The sequence below is a fragment of the Phasianus colchicus genome, chromosome 23 (genome assembly GCF_987193195.1).
Source record: "Phasianus colchicus chromosome 23, bPhaCol1.hap1.1, whole genome shotgun sequence".
NCBI lineage: Eukaryota > Metazoa > Chordata > Aves > Galliformes > Phasianidae > Phasianus > Phasianus colchicus.
In genome coordinates, this window is record NC_143458.1 from 5,396,463 (window position 1) to 5,413,345 (window position 16,883).

The window sequence follows — 16,883 nt, forward strand, 5'->3', positions numbered from 1 at the left end:
AGGTGTTTATATCTGGATGTAGGGGTGTTACTGTCAGAACTGATGCATCTGGATAAACCAGATGTTCCATCCATCGTCCTGCTGAGACTCAGACCTGCCACACGATGGCAGCCCACAGACACCAAGCAGAGCTCTGTGCCTGAAGAACTGCATGTGTTAGGGGAAGCATTCAGGAAAACTGAGAAGGATGGTCCTCAGCAGCATTCCTTACTTCTGGCTACAGTCACAGTCGTCTTCTCACCTGTTTTGGTCACACTGCTGTCTTCATGAATAAATTAGCAGGAACTGAGCAAAACTGCCCTTGCTGTGTTCTGGTGGCTGCAGGGCAGTGCTGCTCGAGTGGAAGTGGAAATGAGGATGATGAGGGCAGGATCGACAGGCTGGCTACCTGCATGTGGCATGAGGTGTTAAGCTGGGGAGCAAAGCGTTGCTCAGACTGTTGGGGAAAAGAGTGTAGTTCATCTGCTTTTCACCATTGTTTGCTTAGACTCTGAGCTGGCTTATCTGATCCTCCTCTTCCTCCTGGCAGACTCTGAGACTGCTTTGGCTGACCTGGCCCTGGACATGCTGCGTTTGCTGCTGATGGATCACTGGAGCTGGCTGGGCATGGAGAATATCCAGAAGGCCTTCCACCTGCTCTTTGGAACCCTCATTCAAAGGTTAGGCCTCAGTGACCAACCTCCCAGCTGCAGAGTGGCACTGGCTTTGGAGTTGCTCTAAAATGGAGCTCTGTGAAGTAAATATTGGAGGTTTGCTTTCCCTGTGAGCAGAAGTATAATGCCAGGAGCCAGCCTTCTGGCTTTTGATACAGTGGAAAGCCATGTGAATTTCTTCCTTAGAGAAGGAGTAAATATGCCCAACTCCTCAGACTCCAGGGAGAGTCTGGCTTCTGCTGCACTCCTGCTGCCCAGAGCCTCAGCTTGTGTTCTCAGCAGAAGGAGAATAAACAGGCATGGGGAACAGGGGCTTGTCAAGTAACAGCTCCCAGGGCCTTTGCTCTCACTGATGCATCCCTTTCCAATCTGTGGTGGGCCAGTAGTGCCTGTGCCTTGGGCACTGACCCACAGATGTATGAGGGAAAGACTTCCTTTCCAGCTGGTATGTGCTTGCCAAGCCTTTCTGAGGCCAGTGCCTCTGTGTGGTAAGGCACCAGGCCAAGACGTACAAACAGCATTTCTGTTTTTTTTGTGTAGGTCAGAGACTATCACCAGCTGAGGACGTGGTCTGTAGTGTAAAAGATAAGCGTTTCCAGAAGTACTTGGACTAGGGGGAGCCTCAGAGCACTGCTTTTCCCACTCCTGCACCCTCTCTTCTGTAGCAGGCATTCAAAGCCAGTGCCAGAATGTGCAGTGCAGCACATTGTAACCTGGGTGGTAACTTGAGCTGCCCTCAGCAGAGGTTGCTGAAGCATTTTGAGGTCAGAGGCTGCTGGCTGTCACACTTGAGTTGGTTTCCTCGGGTGGGAGGAGGTGGGTGTTACTCCTGTTTCTCCAAAATGGGTTCTGGTGTCTTGGGGAATGAGCTGGAACCCAATCCTTGCATGTAAGCACGGAGTTATGAGAGCTTAAGCATGCATGTCATAGCCTCCTAATAAGCTGTGTCCCAGTCACCCAGCAAGCCTGCAGCACTGACACGTGGCATTGGTATTTTCCACTAGAGAAGCTGTCATATACAAAGCACATGCCTGGCTCTGGGAACTGGAGGAGCTCTGTCTGTTGTGCTGGCAGAGCAGTGTGAGGATGGATGTGGTTGTAGCAGCTCAGCTTCAATGGGTCTGGGTGAACCTGAATGTGTTGCATGCAAACCTTGGGCTGGAGGTGATGGTGCAAAGTCCTGTGACTTCTTAGTGCTATGGTCAGCACCTCCTACAGAGTGCAGATACCAAGTGTCCCTGGGATTGGATGTGTCTGTGCTGAATTCTTGTCCTGGTAGCACTTAGGGTGTTAGAAGGGGCTTGTTGCTGCAGGCTTCTCTCTCATCTTGGGCTCCATGAGAAACATGCTGTTCTTTCAGCCACCTCTATGGACATTGCTATTGCTGTGCGCTCCATGTGCCCCATAGGAAGAGCAGAAAAATCAAAACAGCAGCACCACCTATGAAGCAGTCAGACTTCTCCAGGGAGCTCACCTCTCCTCCTTTGGGAACTTCCATCCAGAAGGCTTCAGTGTCTACAGCATTGCTGTGGAGCACCAGCATTACCTTTGTGTTGCTGATGAATGAGCCCTCCCTATCCTGCTCTGCTCCTTTTTCTCCCTCCTCCAGAGCTGCAGTCACTGGAGCCAGGCACCATCTGTCTCTGCTAACTGTCAGCTCGATGGCAGTGCAGAGTATGCCCGAAAAAGGTATTGTTAAGTAAAAAGGAGCTGTGTGTGCAAGCAGCATCTGAGCAGTGCTCATCCCATTATGTAACAGGGAGTGATCCTTTTTTGGAGCTGAAAGGAGAGGTGGGTGGAGGGGAGCTTCCAGCAGCCCCTGCATGTTCCAGGTCCCTGTAACTGAGCCCTGCTCCCTGCCCATCTGTCTGACCTCCCTCCCATGGGCTGAGGATGATGAACTCTCACCAGGAACCTGTTTGCTGAGAGTAGATGGGGGCTATTCTGGGCTTTTCAGGGAAAGAGATAAAAAGCATTTAGAGAATCTGCATCCTTTTTGGAGCCTGTGAGTCAAAGCAGCATTAAAAATAAATGGTGAGCATGTAAAGAATGCTGTGCTGTGACCCTGCACCCTGCCCTCGATCTGTCCTCATTGGCATGCTGGTCACTGGGTCGGGGTCTGCCAGCTCCTTTTGGCTTCTGCTGGGGTTCTCCCAGGCCCATATTACCTTCTGAAGGCAGGGCAACCAATAGTTGGAAACTACAGTACCACCAGGTGAACATTTCAGATCAGCATCCTGGGATTGACAAGTTGTCAGTGGAGCAGCAAGCAGTCCTTGCAGCCAACCCTGGGGTCCCTGCAGCAATCTGGGTGACAGCACAGGTCCAAAGGATGCTGCAGCTTCTTATCATAGAGATTTCTGCCCCTTGCTCCTTGTGTAAGGGCATGTCGTGGTGCTGCAGCCATCATGCAGGATGGTTTGGGTGGGCTTTATTACCCTGGGCTTCCTTTTTGCTGTCCTCTTGGCTTCAGGGCTCTGTTGGAGCCTGTCGATGTCAGGCCAGGTATTGGGGCACTGTGGTATGAGTCAAAGAGATCACGGCTCCACCGTGTTCCTTGCTGTTTTTTTTCTGCTTTATCTTCCTTGATCTCTGTGCCAACGGAACTGGCAAAAACAAAGCCCCATGGCAGCCCCCTGGATCCTCTCAACCTCAAGTGCCACCAGGATGTAGTGTTGCCTGATCCTCTTCAATGCCCGTGAGTCAGTCTGCCTGCACCTGCAGTGTGGGCATGCTGGAGATGTGCTACCCATGGCCAGCACCTCATCCTGGGTGCCCAGAGCTGTCAGGTCTGCACAAGCTACGTTTGCATCCAAAGCAGCAGTAAGACCTGGTGCTAAGCATGGTGCAAAGCCATTCTGCACCCAGAGCAGGATGTGGCTGTGCTTGGGCAGATGGTCACTGCAGAGATCTGTTCTCTCTCTGCATTATCTCTGAAAAAGCCATTACAGGGGAGAACCAGCCTGTGCTTTCTGGTGCCAGGAGAAGCTAGGAAGGCTGGTGCTAAAGCTGTTCCCAGCACTCAGTTACCTTCAGCTCTGTTGCTGGCAGGTAGCTCACCACATCTCCCATGTTTTGCTGCAGGTGGAGTGCTTCAGTCCATTTGTTCCTCTGCCTGGCTCCCTGCTGTGGGCACAGTTAGCCAGCATCCCTTTGTCTCTGCAGTGAGGGCTGCAGAGATCTCGCTGCTCTTTTGCTGCAAGCCTGTGCCCCTGCCTGCACGGCAGCAATAGTTTGGATGCAGGGCAAGTGGCCTTATGGCATCCACCTCCTCACCTCTGGCTTTGGCTGTTGTAGCTGCAAGCAGCAACAGGACTTGCAGGCCTGGGGTGCGTCAGCAAAAGCAATCTTCAGGACTGCGTGTGTCTTCGTGTGTGTGTAAAGTAAATAAAAGGCCCTTGGAAACGAGCCTTGATTCAGTTGTCTCCAAGCACCTGGAAATTTTGGATCTGGCTTTTGAATCTTTATCCCAAACAATTCTTTTCCCTTCATTTAGAGGCAGCATTCTTCCAAAAACAGCCGCTAGAATGAGGCAAGTGCTCTCTACTTTGATAACAATTGCAACATTATTTTAACTGCATCTCGTTTTCTTTTGACTCTGTTTCAGCAATTAGAGACTTGCCAACTTTCTTTTTTTCAAATTAAGAAGAAAGAAAACTTCCAACTGTGGAAAATAAGCAGGAAAAGATTGAAGGGACGTAATTTCTCCTTGTGGGCTGTAGTTTTCCCCAGCTCATGAAGGGTTAATTCTGTTATTAAGTATTTTTTTCTGAAGTGGGCTAATGAAGAAATCTGCTTTGAGCAGGACCTGGCTGAGACAGCCTGGCCTCTCCCTGGGGCACTGCTGAGAGCTTAATTGGCTCAATAAATACTTGATGAAGATGTTATCAAAAGCTGGGATGCTTTGTTCAAAATCAGGGGATTTTGGGGATGATTTTTTTCATTGCAGAGCTTTCTCCCCCTTTCCTGAGCCCCATGGTGTTGCAGGGAGCTCTAACTCAAAAGTAAGAACCCAGCAGAGCAGCTATGTTGGTTTACTGCAGAAAGATGTTAGAGCTGGAGCCACATGTTCCTGAGCCTTCTTTTTGCAGCAGATGTGTAGGAGAGAGCAGCGAGTAACGTGGCAGCAGCAAAGCTGAACATGCAGGTAAAGCTCTGTGCCTCCCAACAGCAAGGCTGATGCCTTCTGCCCTCAGGGAACTGCTGTGCATGCTGTGCCCTTCATCTCCCAGTGCTTTTCCAGCTCCAATCTCAGTGCACCACATCAGCAGAGCGCTGGTGCAGGCAGGACTACCAAGCATGCTGCTACCTGTGTGAGCTCCCTGCAGCTTTGTGTGTTCCTTCCTTCCCCCAGAGCAGCTGCCCTTGGCACAGCTGTGTTTGGGAGGCTGGCAAGACACTCTGTTCGAGGGGAAGGCACTTGGCCATGGGGCTGCTGCCTCGCTGGTCAAACACTTCATCATGTGTGCTTGGGCAGGGGTACAGAACGCATTGTTCACAGCATATACAATAGTAAACTTTTTATAGAGCAGCAGGAGAGGAGCATTTCCAGTAAGGTGAGAAGGATAGTTTACTTTCTGCATGCGTGTCTTTGGCCAGAAGTTTAAAAGGACTTGGGATGCTTTGTGTTCTTTGATTTATGGAGGACTTTCTTTTTGTTTTTCTTTCCCGTTTCCTTCCTCTGCTAGGAGCTGACTGATGGCTGGATGAGTGTGGGTCTGCTCTGAAGGTGGTGGGGCCAAGTGTGTTAGCTCTGAGCTGCACATGCTGCTGCTGGCACATGGCCCTGGGAGGTGAGCATTGGGCTCTAGCAGCAGGTGCTGAGCACTGAGCCTGGGGCACAGCTCTCCTGTGTGCTTTTCCATCCTTCTCCCTGTGCCCCCTTCCAGCTGTTTCTTTTGGTTTTATAAGCTCTGTTCAGAAATGGTTTGTAGCATTCAGGTGTCCCTCTTTCTGAGCTGTCATGTTAAGGATATTCTTGTGGTTTCGGGCACAATTTGAGGAAGAATTTGGGGTTGAGGACTTGGAAGGAAAGGTGGTCTGGTGATTTAAGCATCAGCCTTCTCTGATTTCATAGGAGTCAGGTGCTTGACTGCCTTGTGCATTTCCAGATGTTGCCTTTTCCTTAAATCTGTTTCCCTACCTGGGTCTCACAGGCCCTGTTTGAGCTTCTGGTTAGCTGTGCTGTGTTAAGTGACCTCAGGGAAGCAGAGGCTTTGTACTGGGCTGAGAGCTAGTAGAGCCTGACCTGTACTTGCTACTGTTCTGCACAGATCATATATATTCACAGAGCTATTTGTATTGATATAGCTAAAACAGACGAGGAAAAACTTTTCCATCTTTCCCTCCCTAACATAGTCTCTGGGCTGTTGGTCTGTATCCTTACAGTCCCTGGTCTGGGGGGGTTTCACACTGCTGTATGTTCAGTTGTAATCACAACTGGTGCTAAACAAAGGTTTTCTGCCTACTCAACCCAACCATTCCTTTGCTCAAATGAACTTGACAGTTCTCAGCCTTACCTTGATGGAGGAGAGCAGAGGTTTCTCAGCTTCTAGCAGCTGTTTGTAAGTATGGATGGTACTGTATCTTCTGGCTTGTTGGACCAGTCATGGTCCATCCTTCTTTGCCAGAAGAAACAATTCCTCTACTCAGGGAGTTGAGCTCTCTCCTGCAGGTGAACCCTATGGATAGAGCACTTAAGTGATGCTTCCTCCTTTCAGGAGCCAGGTAAGCTCATGTAAGTTCATACTGTGTATGAACTGTGTATGTGAACTTACACTGTGTAAGTTCATACACAGTGCTTTGTTCCTGACCAGACTGCTCTCTACTAGCAGCCCTGTTTCTTTTAGGGGACAGAGGAGGGCCAAGGTCTGTGCTACCCAGGCCTTGTTCATCATTCCCAGAGCACTTTTGCAGTTCTTGTCTTAATGGATCCCTTCAGCTGACCTTGGAGTTCCGATTTAAGCCATGGCATTAAAACAGCTCTTTTTTAGCAGCCATTTAATTCCTCCATCAGAAGCTATTTCAGACAGAGGACCCTTACAACATGGGCAAGTTATGCACCCCCAGACGAATGTCCAGGACCTCGTAGCCTTGGCAGTCTGTCGTCTTACATTGGGCATTATTGAAGCATTTGAATGTCTGAGCCCTGCAGGTCACTTTCTCTCTATTTCTGGTCTCTGCCAAAGCGTAAGGAGATGGTTTGGTGATGGGTTTATTTTTCTTATTAAGGTTATTTCTTCATTAATACCAGAATGGAAATAGAGCTATCCTTTTCAAGTTACTATTTCTGCTCCTTACCACATTTATTTCTACCTGGAAGCAAGGATGTGTGTTTTTTTGATGTGGCACACAGATCTGGTGCTTAATACTTTAATAGTACAAAAAATCATTTGGGATCAGCTGTTGAGGGTCAGCTTTGGGCCCACACATGTTTGGAGTTCCTGGGTGAGAAGTTTGAGCTGTTAAACCTGATCTGATGCTGATGCAGCAAGTCTGCCTGGTGAAAAGGTCAATGTCCTTAGAAATCTAGGTCTTGCTCAGGTGGGTTTTCTCAGTAGAGTTTGGTACGACTCTCCATGAGTTGCAGAACTGAAGGATGCTGAGGCACCAGTCTGAAGACTCCTCCCTTCCAGGGCTTTTGGAATAGGTCAACACATGCTGATAGACTGACAGAAGGGAATGAACCCACAATGTGTGTTGTGATAGGAAAAGGGGAAATGGTTTCAAAGTATAGGAGGGGAAGTTTAGAACATTTTATCAGAAATGGTAGCAGAGCACTGTCACAGATTGCACAGAGGTGGTGGTGCCCTGTCCTTGCAGACACACAGGGTCAGGGGATGGGGCTCTGAGCACTGATGGAGCTCTGGGTGTCCCTGTTCAATGCAGGGAGTGGGATCAGGTGGCCTTTTAAGGGTCCCTTCCAGCTCAAGCCATTCTGATTCCCTGTGCATAGTCTTCCATTTGCATCCAGCTTTGGTTTCTCTTTTTTCTCAGCGCTGTTCTTGTCTGATCTCTTCTTTTTTCATGCACATTTTGTCATTTTGGGTCCTTCTTTCTCCCTTTCTGCCCTGGGATCCAGCCCTTCGCTTCCCAGATGGAAAGGCAGGCAGCTGCCAGACCAGGGAAAAAATCCACCCGCTATGTTTTGTAACTGTGGGAACCAAGACCTGCAAGCACTTGCACGATCAAAATGCGTGCACATGCGATAAGATTTATAGGTGTTACTTGGAGGTCCTGTTGCCTAGTTGTGGTGGTTTTATAGAAAGAAAAGAGCTAGGAATGAGAGGCTGTCTGTACCAGGCCTTCCAGCATCCGTCACTTCTCAGCCCGTTCTCAAGCTGTCTGGAAATGTGTGCTGCCTTCTCAGAGTTCAGTTTGACTCTGTGCACTATTTGCTTGAGTTTTTTTGCTATTTTAAGAGCATTCTTAAGGAAAAGAATGTTTCTTCTTTGCTTTTTGAGACCTTTTAAAGGATGGTGAATGACTGTTGCTGAGGTGAATTTCAAGTCAACATTGGATCTGGTGTCCCCAGATGCAGAGTTGCACTGTTTGCAGCTCTGTCCCCAAGTCTCTGAGCTTCTGTTGCCTGTCAAGTTCTTTCTCAATTAGAGAACCAGATTGTATTTGAAAACATGTTAATGAAAGCTTTTCTCCCTCAAGGAGTCACAGCTTAGTACTTTAATTTGCTTGGGGATGGCTGGAAGGTTTACCATGATCCAAGGTGTTAAGCTACTGATTGCTGGAGATAAAAACTCTTTCAAACGATTGTTTGGGAAAAGGCATGTTTGAAATACAAGACAGTGCTGTGACATCTTGTCCTGTTAGCCTGGTGGAAGTTGCACTGTTGTGTAGCAACATAGGAACTAGTGGTCCCCAGCTGAGCATACAGGTTCCTCCTCCAGTGCTGTTACTGGGCTTGCACAGCACACACGAGTATCACAGAATGATTCAGGCTGGTGAAGACCCCTCAGATCCCCAACTTCAATCCCACCCCACCGTGCCCACATCCCAATGGCTCTGGAACACCCTTGGTGCCTACCTGCTGTTCAGCCCTGTTACCTTTGGTGTTGCTATTCCTGATGCTTGCTCGCATTGTCCCTGTTGCACAGGGAAAGATGCCCTTGGCCTACATGCCTCGCCGGAGAAGAATGCAGACAGTCTGGCAGAGTGCAGGTTAAATAAAGTTTGCCTTGGCAGGGCCTATGCTCTTGGATGTACTGTGAGCTGCCGGGGCGTAGTGGTGACGGAATTGCAAGCACGAACACCAGCTGCCAAGAGGAACGGGTCTCCTGGCCCTGCCTGGCTCCTCTGTGGTTCTTGAAGTCCTGGTGAAATCATGAGCCTTCTCCCTGACCAGACCCCGGCTCTGAGTCAGTGGGACTCTCCTGTCGGCCTCGGTGGCATCAAGGATTTGGCTTATGGCTGCTCCTTCTGGGGAAGAAGGACTTCAGCTGGTGTTGAGCTCTGATCAATGGCTGTGGCTTTTACTGTTGTGCAGGGAAGTGACATAAAACCTTGGGCCATTCGTTCAGAAACTTGTCCTGGCTAGCTTGGATGGTGGTGATATGTCTCCCCTCCATGCTGGCTGCAGGCACCTCTGAGCCCTTATGGGAGTGACTTGGGAAAATGTTTGACATCTGTACTTGAAAACTGTGTTAACTTACTGGAAGGAAAGTCAGCTTGCTGGGTGCTTCAGCAGAAAGCTCTGGAATTGCTCCAAGCCTGATGTCTCCTGACCTTTCTCTCTCCACAGGTGGCTGGAAGTCCAGGTGGTCAACCTGACCTGCACCCAGCGCTGGGTGCAGTACCTCCAGTTGCTGCAGGAGTCCATCTGGCCTGGAGGAGCTCTACCAGAAGTGCCCAAACCAGCCAGGACAGAGGAACAGAAGAAAGCAGCTGCAGAGCAGGCCCTGCAGAGCCTGATGGGGATCTTGCCTAGTAAGTGTGCCCCAGAGGTGTCAGCTGCCATTAAGGGTGAGACTGGGGAACTCTCCAGTGTGCTGTCATCTCTAGATATACAGTTAATGTGATGGAGTCTGCTTGTGCCAACATACTGGGAAACATTCATAACCTATGGGACTTTAAAAGCAGTAGTTCCCCAGTTCGAGGCAGCTTGTATCTGCATTTAAAGAGCAGCACAACTTGAGAGAGAGGGCATAGTGACTCTCAGGTGCAGGCTGCCATGTGTCCCTTCTTGGTGCTTGCAGGACAGCTGTTATGAGCCACTCCAACAAAATGTGGCTGAACGAAGCCTGTGCAATGTTGTGCTTGTCTCTGATAGAGGTACCACTGCTGAAGTCATGAAGTGACGCATTTGGCTTCTTGCTCTAAAAGTGATCAAGTGACTTTTCTGCTGGATGGAATTGTGAGTGTAAGGAGCCCTTACTGCCCTTTGGGAATGAAAAAGTGCTACCACTACATTCTGTTGCAGACAGAAACACTTTCCTTGGTAATCAGCCTGTCCCTAGATATTTTCTCTCATGGTAATGTTGGGCACAAGATGCCTCACACTCAGAAGCACCATCACAAACTTTGATTTGGCACCCACCAGGAGGAGGCTGAGCCTGTTTTCCTATGGTGAAAATGTGCTGTTCCTAAAGCTTTGCCTCTGATGTTGACAGATGTGGTTCAAGAAATCCTTGGAACTGATAAATGTCGCATGAGCTGGAGCCTGGTGCTGGAGTCCTTGGGCCATCCTGTTATAAACAGGTACTTTGGTTACAGTCTCCTGATCTTGCATTGGGGCCTGTAAGCTGTGCTTTGTGCTCTGACATGAGCTGCTTGATGTAGAATCTATCTGGCTAATCTTCCTATAGACTTCATATGCTATCAAAGAACCTGGTGTGATGATTGTGAAAGTTTTTTAGGACCTCTGTGTGGCTGGAGGCCGTTGAGTCAATCATATTAACTATGGTGTTGTGCATTCTTAGTTTGTAGATGTCATGGAAGGAAATAAAATCAAACCCTGGTTTAGTTTGTTGGTTTTAGAAGAGCTCTGGGAGCTCCATATATTTGTACATGGTGTCTTTCTGCATACCTGTTGCTGTGCATTTGGGAAGCAATACTAAAGTGATTAATTGCAAGGTACCATGTGCATTTCACTGCTCCAGGAGATGCTCTTTTGCTTTCTGCACTGCTCGTCAGCTTCAAACACTCCCTGGTTTGGGTGTGGGGGGTACTGAAGCATCCCTTGAAACATTTCTTCTAGGGCATGAGATCTTTCATCTCCTGAAGACAATCATTGTTTCTGCCTTGCCTTCCTTTGGCTCCTGTGTGTCTGGAGCTGATCTTCCAGCTCCACTGGCTAAGCTTTGTCTTCTTTCCATTTCAGGCACCTGGTTTTCTGCCTCTTGGACATTCTGCTGGAGTTCTTGGTTCTGAAAGGCTCCAGTGATGAGCGGGAGACTGCAACTCTCATGCCATCTGACTCTAGTGGTCTGGAGGAAGCAGGTGGTGCAGCACATTAACAAGGGCTGGTGTAGCCAGCAGTGAAGGAGAGAAGCTGCAGGCATAGGATGATTTAATTTTTGATGCTTACTGGACATATCTGGCAGCTTCTTGTTAAGAATTCTTCCAGCTGTAACTAAATGAGGCTGCTTCCAGGCTTCTCTGTTTCATCTGGGTGATGATTAGACCCAGTGTCATTGGCTGATGAGCTCTTTCTGCCATGTAGAATCTGTTCCATTGCTGATCTGGTGGAGAGCCTGGGCTGAAGCTTCCTGACTTCTGTGTGGCTGGATGGTCTGAGAAGGATGTGCAGGCTGCCTGCAGATGCTGCTGGGATGTCATGTCCTGCCCTATGTGCCTGACCAGTCCTAATGTATAAAGGCAGATGGCACACAAGCTTTGCTTCTGTGACTTCAAGCTCCACCTGGCACTGGCATGCGGAGATGTGATGGTATCTAGCTGACAGGTGATGGGAAGGCCAAATGCTGTCCTTGCTCTCTCTAAGCAGCCTGCCCCGTGCCATCTGTTTCCCCAGAAGGAAGATGGGGAGTGGATGGAGTGAGGAGATGACATCAGCCATGAAGTCAGCCAGAAACTCATCCCTGCATCCCATGTGATTGGGAAGTTGGAAGACAAGCTGTCTCCTTGCTGCCACACTGATACAGTCTTGTTCTGGCATCTTTTGCTGCCTGAATATCAAGAGGCAATTTGGGTAGACTAATCCTAGGAAAGAGAACTGTTCCCTTGCTTGAAGAGGGCTGGTAGCTTAATTGGGCTTCAGGATGACCGTGTATTTTGCCTGATGGGTCATAGTTCAGTCCCAGAGACATTCACTTGGAAGGCACAGAAGGGAAGGAGCTGACCTTTGTGTGGCACACAGCACATAAATCATCTCCTGCACGGTGCTCCTTACACTGAGCTCTGGGAGAGGAGTGAACACCTCTGAGGCCAGAAGGAATGCTGAATGTGTGCCGGGGGATGTCAGCTGTTAGATGGCCTTGAGAGCAGCACCTTACCTCTGTCAGACCAATGACAAGGCAGATGGACCTGGAAAATGCATGCAAGCAGACCTGTCTGGTATTTCTCCCAAGATATGGACCACTGAACTGACCAGTGCAGGACTTTGCAAATCAAGGAGATGCTGCTCCTGGTATTCTCAACAGATTAAAGCACTGAAAAGAAGAGGCATTGCAAGAGGAAAGCATGCAAAATCTCAGCTAATTTCCGTGTTACTGTACCAAGTGGTGCTTTTTATGCAGTTTCTTGGAGTTCTGAGATCATGTAATTTGAACATGTACACTACTGACAGCAGAGCCTCTGCCCTTCCCAGAGACAGCTGTTTAATGATGGACAGATGGCTGTGTTTCTTCATACTTCTGGTGTGTATCTGCCTGCCTGTGTTGTGCAATAAATACTGGGAAGGACTAGCATGCTGCCTGGAAGTATATCGTTAGGAAGCCCCAGAACATCCCAAGGCAAGGCACAGTGTAATGAATCAATGCAGTTTTGCACAGTTTATCAGAGCAGATTCTCAGCAATGACACTTCTGAGGTGATAAAGCAGCCCACTTGTCTGGAATGGGAGGGAGCACGTGTGTTAGAGAGCATAAAGAGCAGTGTGCTAGAGAATGTTCTGTATGGGATGATCACAAATGGCCAAGCAGCAGGTTGGGAAGCAGCACTCATACCTTTAGACACTATCTACTTGGAGTACCCTTTTCACCTTTTCCTTCGTTGCCAAGCTTCTGATTCCCCTTTTTTCCCCTACAGCTTCCAATTATTACATTACCTGCCTTGAGGAGTGGGAGAAGGCAGTAGGACAAGGAGCTGTCAGCCAGGTCTGGTGTGATGTACATAACCAGTTGTGCTTGGTGGTTTCCCAGGTGCTTATGGTGTGCTTGCTTGCTATTGCTTTCTCTTAAACTTAGTGGGTTTGGAGCACCAAGGCTGCATTCTGCCACTGATTAGGGATATCATTAAGTGTCTGCTGAGAAGGATAATTTGGATGGACTACAGGCTGTGTGCTACCAGCTCCACCCGGGGGCGAAGGCTAGCACAGTCCTTGCAAACACTGGATGTGTCCTTGGAAGGATGAGATTTGTCTTTGCTCTAATATGTCCTGACCTGTGGCATTAGGCAAGCAGCTCAATATTTATTCCTTCTGATGGAAATAACTTGTGATTCTTGCTGGTGGGCTTGGAGGGATGTAGCATGAAAGCTGGCACTTGGCTGGAGTGCTGTGACAATGATTTGTGGTTATACCAGGCAACTGCTTGGGGAAGTGTGTGTGTGCTCTGCATCCTTCATGCAAAGCCTGCGTCTGGAGGGCTTGCTCACATGGTGCAGTAGTAGCATCTTCTCTGTGTTCTCTGCTCATTGCAGGGGTGTTGGACCAAGTGATTTCTAAAGGGGCCTTCCAACTTGACCCATTCTGTGATTCTGCATGGGAATGGTTGGGGCAGAGAGATGAAGTTTACTTGCATGCACTGCAAATCAGCGGCAGTCAGGAGCAGACCCCAGGAGTTTGGATTGTGAGACCTTAGATTTAATCTCCAGAACTTTTTTTTTCTTAGAGCAAGGAAAGCAGAAACCAGGATTGCCAGAGCCCTTTCTCCAGCTCTTATGGAGTGGAGCTTGAATGGGGCTTCAAGCTCCCATTCTCTTCGTAGATATTAGTCTATTCTCACAATCAAGATGAGGCTGCCCAGGAATAATGTAGGCTACAACAAGTAGCCCCTCTCTGTCATGTTGTTAAGCAATACAAGATCCAATAAGAAACTCAGCTCTTTTTCTAATGCCACTTCTTTGTCTCACTATCACTTTCAAATTAAATTGAGCACAACAATGGCAAACTTCTGTACTCAGGTGGGCTGGAAGTTTATTTCCATTGGGTTGGAAATATTGCTTTGGTAAAGCAAACAAGGCCAGCAAAAACAAATGAAAAAACATCCTGAAGCAGAGGCTGCTTGCGTACAACAGTGTGCACAATTTTTCCTCTCTCTGTTATCATCAGCTCTGCTCCTTTCTCCCTGAGTAGGGGTCATGCAGGTCCATCTCTGTGTCCTTTGGGCACTGCTGCTTGGGAAGCTCTTCCTACCAGTCCTAGAGGAGAAAGCTGGTAAGCTATAAAGAAAGAGGGAGGAATGACCAAAAGAGAAAATTGAAATGTTAATCTAAGAGAAAAAAAAAAAACACTGGAAAGGAAGGAAAACTTGATACAATGAATGCTTGGGTCATGTATTATTTTAGATTAGCTCTGCCATAGAAAAATCCCATACACCCTATGAAATCCATTACCTATAAGCCAGTGAACATTTGTACAGCACATGATGCAGGGATCAGAGCTGCAGCCAAGTTCCCCTGTCTGATATCCACCCCAGGCCCAACTGGTCCATTTCCAGTGTCAACAACCAGAGGATTAAGCATTTATCTCTGCAGAACAGCGGATAATTATTAGCAGATCAAATAGTGGCTGTGCTCTAGAGAACATTCCTGTGACTGTTTGTGACCTAGTGTGGCTTTATTGCCTGCAGGTGAGCTGTATGGAATGGGACATGGCTTCTCCTGTGCTATGTGGTGCAGTGTTGAGGTGCATGCTTCAAAGCAGAGCAGGGCTTTGTGCTGGCATGGCACCTGGCTTCCCAGATGAAGGTGGGGTGCATTGTGGCCACAGGCAGTGGGAGTCAGAACCCATTTGGAGACCTTCCCTTCCAGCCAAACACTGGAAGAAGGGAATCAGGATGCTGTGATTTGCCACCTTCTGGATTTAAATGTAAAGTTCAGGTTTGGGCACTTCTGGCTTTCTTGAAATAAATTAATACCATTTTCCTGGCTGCCATCCACTTCAGGTAATTATATTCTTCCTACCTTAATGCCACTCCAGCCCCTGTCTCCACCGGATATGCTGTACTCTAATTCCTGTCTGGAGCTTACTCATTATGTTTCAGTTTTTTTCTTTGTGCACAGAGGGCAGGCAGCCTGAGCTGCTCAAATAGTGGAATAGTTGAGAGAAGCAGCCTTGGACATTTGGTATTGCCTGGTGTTGTCCCAGAGCATCTCCTCTAATGCCTGAGCCTGCTGAGCTGGGAAGCTGGATGGCAGAAATGATTCCTCTCCTGTTTAATAGCAGAAAGCTGCTACAAACCCACCTCTCTTTTTCTTGGCATCCTGAGGGTGATGCAGGTGGCAATGGGGGGAAGCCAGAACTCCTTCGTGGTTCTTCTACCACCCTGTGCTGCCAGATCTTTGGAGTTGTTGCAGACTGGAGTGTGTCCTTACGTGGGGAAGAGACCTCCTGCCACCAAGGGCAGTGCTGGCAGTGTGCTAATGGGGATGTGCCCTGAGTTTCCTGCAGTCTTGCCTTGATCTGTGCTCTGTATCCAGCCCAGAGCAGCCCTGTGCCTGAGCAGTACTGCAAGCTGGTTTCAAGTGCCTTGTTTCCCTCTTGGAGTGCAGCTTGCTTTTCTCCATGTTAGTGGCTCCTTTGCCTTTATATCTCCCTGAAATGATGCATTGAGGTTGGATTTTTTTTTTTTCCCCTTCACAAAGTATTTAAAGTTGCCCTTCTTCCTCCCCCTTCCAAGGAGGCTCTCTCCATCTCCTGGCCTTCCTGAGTGACTGAAAAGGATGCTGCAGCATTGCTGAAAGCTTGCTTGAGGAGAGCATCCCCCAATGCTCCTACTTCCTTCCTGTTCCCAGGGCTCCTCCACGGTCCTGGAGACAAGGGGGACTCGAGGACCATCCTGGCAGAGGGACAGCAGGGGTGAGGATCAAAGAGCACAAACCACTGTTTAAAATATATAATACCCACTGCTCCTCTGGAGTGCTGCATCTGGCAGAGCCTCATTAACCTTCTGTTTTCCCCCTCCTACTCCTTTGCCTCTGAAAATCAACAAAGCCAAACATAACAAGTTGCCTTGATTGAAGGAGGGTGAAGTGTGTGTGCTTAGTGTGAAAAAGCACAAGGGAAGCCATGGGCTGAAGCCCTTTTTCCATGCAGGCCACTTTGCTTTTATTGCGCTGGAAGATGGGGCTCTTTGAGTCGCGATGCTCTTTATAGCTGAGCTCTTTAACTTTCTCCTTTCCTCCCCTTGCAGCCTTCATTCTCCTCTTGTTTGGCTCCTTCCGCTCTGCTCCTTTCTTTTTTGTCCTGTGAGAACGAGTCTTTTAATCCCCTTGTACTGCAGATTAAAGCTATTACAACCTCCCCAGCCTGACATTTTCTCAGCGCAGCTCACAGCCAGGTCTTTATGAGCATTCTGTCTGTCTGCTGCTGCCTTTCTTCTCAGTGCACTAAACCTCCATCCCTGACCTTTCCCTGCGGATGGAAGGGCTGTGGTGTGCAATCCCATGTCTGCAGAGTGGTCTCAGCAGGACTCGGGCTGTGGGAAATGAAAACCTGTGGAAATTAATGAGTAAATAAGGAGAGAAAGAGAAAATGATGCAGAATTCAGCATGAAACCGGTTGCAGAGCTTGGGTCTGAGGCTTGGGTCTGAGTTGTGCATGTGGCCATGCCTTTACAAGGAGGCAAACCATGAGCTTGGGGCTGCTTTTAGCAACGCAATGGGGTTACAATGGGGTTACCTGACACCTAAGGTGCAGTCCTACTGCACACCTTGTGTTGGAATAATGGCTGCTGGCACCTGCAAGGGCACTGCACGGTGTTCAGTGTGTGAGCTTTCAGGGGCAGGGATTCTGTAGTACTTGTCAGCAGTTGTTTCAGGTGGGATGTCAGGGAGAATTTCTTTGAAAGGGCAGTGCTGCACTGCACAGCTGCCCAGG

General features: G+C 48.7%; 1 protein-coding gene across 5 annotated transcripts in view; it reads left to right on the top strand.

Annotated features, from left to right (window-relative positions):
* Positions 1–16,883, top strand: part of SNX19 (sorting nexin 19) — a 103,218-nt gene that overhangs the window by 6,897 nt on the left and 79,438 nt on the right. For 2 of the 5 annotated variants that reach the window (XR_016459609.1, XR_016459610.1), the window contains exons 8-10: positions 530–659; positions 9,409–9,593; positions 10,277–10,364. Coding sequence is in view for 3 of the 5 variants with exons in the window: in XM_031599763.2 (XP_031455623.2) it covers positions 530–659; positions 9,409–9,593; positions 10,277–10,364; positions 10,987–11,122 (539 nt within the window). In the remaining 2 variants the exon portion in view is untranslated. Of the gene's footprint in view, positions 1–529; positions 660–1,193; positions 4,118–9,408; positions 9,594–9,862; positions 10,005–10,276; positions 10,365–10,986; positions 11,579–16,883 lie in introns of those variants that run through there. The other 3 variants (XM_031599763.2, XM_090123595.1, XM_090123596.1) reach the window with 3 other exon arrangements.